Source organism: Epinephelus moara, unplaced genomic scaffold (genome assembly GCF_006386435.1).
Source record: "Epinephelus moara isolate mb unplaced genomic scaffold, YSFRI_EMoa_1.0 scaffold1249, whole genome shotgun sequence".
Classification (NCBI taxonomy): domain Eukaryota; kingdom Metazoa; phylum Chordata; class Actinopteri; order Perciformes; family Serranidae; genus Epinephelus; species Epinephelus moara.
Window position 1 is genome coordinate 1 of NW_026078718.1, and position 2,467 is coordinate 2,467.

The 2,467-nt window shown below is 37.6% G+C and overlaps 1 protein-coding gene across 1 annotated transcript; it reads left to right on the forward strand.

The window, feature by feature from the left end:
- Window positions 1-6: 6 nt before the first annotated feature.
- LOC126386964 (ATP-dependent RNA helicase DHX8-like) lies at window positions 7-1,547 on the forward strand. The gene is made up of 4 exons (XM_050039545.1): window positions 7-65; window positions 303-431; window positions 539-735; window positions 1,053-1,547. The coding sequence occupies exons 2-4, from the start codon at window positions 303-305 to the stop codon at window positions 1,234-1,236; spliced, it is 510 nt and encodes a 169-aa protein (XP_049895502.1). The 5' UTR covers window positions 7-65; the 3' UTR covers window positions 1,237-1,547.
- Window positions 1,548-2,467: the final 920 nt, after the last annotated feature.

Sequence of the window (2,467 nt, forward strand, 5' to 3'; positions counted from 1 at the left end):
TGGAGCAGCTCTACACTCTGGGGGCTCTGGATGATGAAGGGTTACTCACACGTCTGGGCAGAAGGGTGAGGAAAATAAGAATATCACTGTGCTCAGCCAGATTGTTGCATCATAACCTGCAGATGTTATTTATTATGGCTTTAGTATTTACTCCTCTAATCTGTGCAAGAAGTACTTGAGTGACCAAGTACCTGATATAGGTTTGCCCAGTGTCTGCACTTTGGTTTGATCTTCAAGAGGTCCCTCCACTGTTCATTATGCATACTGCCTGTATCTGATTAACACCTGTATCTGTCCTTCAGATGGCTGAGTTTCCTCTGGAGCCCATGTTGTGTAAGATGTTGATCATGTCCGTCCACCTGGGCTGCAGCGAAGAGATGCTCACCATCGTGTCAATGCTGTCTGTGCAGAACATCTTTTATAGACCAAAGGTATGTGGCTAACACACAACGACATGCTCAAAACAGTTGTGAAATATCAGACGATCAATACTTTGTCAAAAGGCAGAGAAGATTAAATTCAATCCTTCTGTTTTCAGGACAAACAGGCCCAGGCTGACCAGAAAAAGACAAAGTTTTCCCAGCTCGAGGGAGACCACCTGACCCTGTTGGCTGTCTACAACTCCTGGAAGAACAACAAGTTCTCCAACCCATGGTGTTTCGAGAACTTCATCCAGGCCCGCTCCTTAAAGAGAGCTCAGGATATACGTAAGCAGATGCTCAGCATCATGGACAGGTAGGAGTATCAAATTCAACTCTTGAACGCTTGTCAGTCTCTGTTGTATTTGATACTGATGAAAAAATGTGAATGCATTCCACAGTGTAATAATAATAATTTGACCTCATATAGTGTGGACTGTAGACATTACTGTTAAATCACAGTATTTGATGTATGAAAATATTCAGCAATATATTTAAATGCATGCCAACTTTAAAACTCAGTATTTGACCTCTGTTAAACATCATCTGTACACGATTATGAAAAATCCTACACTTTGACAACAGATTTTGAGTCTTGTAGACAAATATTTAACAAGACTAAATATTCTGTAGGCACAAGTTGGACGTGGTGTCATGTGGAAAAGCAACAGTGCAAGTCCAGAAAGCTATCTGCAGCGGTTTCTTCAGGAACACTGCCAGGAAGCACCCTCATGACGGGTACCGTACCCTGATTGACCAGCAGGTGGTGTACCTCCACCCCTCTAGTACTCTCTTCAACCGCCAGCCAGAATGGTAAGTCTTTATTGTGCTGCTGTAATACTGAAACTACCTGAAAGTATACAAAAGTTGTTTCAAAAAAGAGAAAGTCAACATGTTCTGAGAGGTATTTTTATGTTTAAAAAAAACATTGGTGAGGGCCAATGCCAAACAACAGTGTATCTCAGTTAAAGGAGTGAGTTTATGGAACAGTTGTACTGATGAACTGAAAACATGTAGAACGTTAAGTAGGTTTATACAAAGGTTTAAAATGACATATTGATCAAATATGAAAATGGATGATCAGACTGTATACTGACATAGAAGGACAGGGTACAGGAGCTTAAAGTGTGTAAGTTGTCTTTTGTATTTTGACTTTGTTGCTATTTTGCCTTGTTTGCCTGTTTTAGTTTGTTTTGTGGTTGAATATGCTGGTCGGTGTTATGAGCTGTAGCTTCAGCCTACACCTTTTTTCAGACTGCACATGTGTCTAAGTCATGTTACGTTACTTTATTGTAATGTTTTGCACTGTGCTATTTAAGTATGGCCAATTTTCTGTGAAAAGGTTCGACTTGATTTCGAACGACATACTATACTATGACTTTTTTGCCATGATTTCGGACGACATACTATACTATGACTTTTTTCACGATTTTGGACGACATGCTATACTATGACTTTTTTGCCATGATTTTGGACGACATACTATACTATGACTTTTTTCACGATTTGGGATGACATATTATATACTATGATATTTTTTCTTGATTTTGGATGACATACTATACTATGACTTTTTTGTCATGATTTTGGACGACATACTATACTATGACCTTTTTTGTTAATGATTTCGAACGACATACTATACTATGACCTTTTTGTTAATGATTTCGAACGACATACTATACTATGACTTTTTTGTCATGATTTCGAACGACATACTATACTATGACTTTTTTGTCATGATTTCGAACGATATACTATACTATGACTTTTTTGTCATGATTTCGAACGACATACTATACTATGACTTTTTTGTCATGATTTCGAACGACATACTATACTATGACCTTTTTTCATGATTTCGAACGACATACTATACTATGACTTTTTTGTCATGATTTTGAACGACATACTATACTATGACTTTTTTTCTTGATTTTGGACGACATACTATGACTTTTTTCATGATTTTCAACGACATAACTATACTATGACCTTTTTTGTCATGATTTCGAACGACATACTATGACTTTTTTCATGATTTTCAA

Excerpts from the sequence above, each read along its gene's own strand:
- LOC126386964 (XM_050039545.1), top strand. The coding sequence starts at position 303 with ATGGCTGAGTTTCCTCTGGAGCCCATGTTGTGTAAGATGTTGATCATG. Across the intron at positions 432-538 it reads ACATCTTTTATAGACCAAAG|GACAAACAGGCCCAGGCTGA; the intron begins GTATGTGGCTAA and ends TTCTGTTTTCAG. Across the intron at positions 736-1,052 it reads ATGCTCAGCATCATGGACAG|GCACAAGTTGGACGTGGTGT; the intron begins GTAGGAGTATCA and ends AATATTCTGTAG.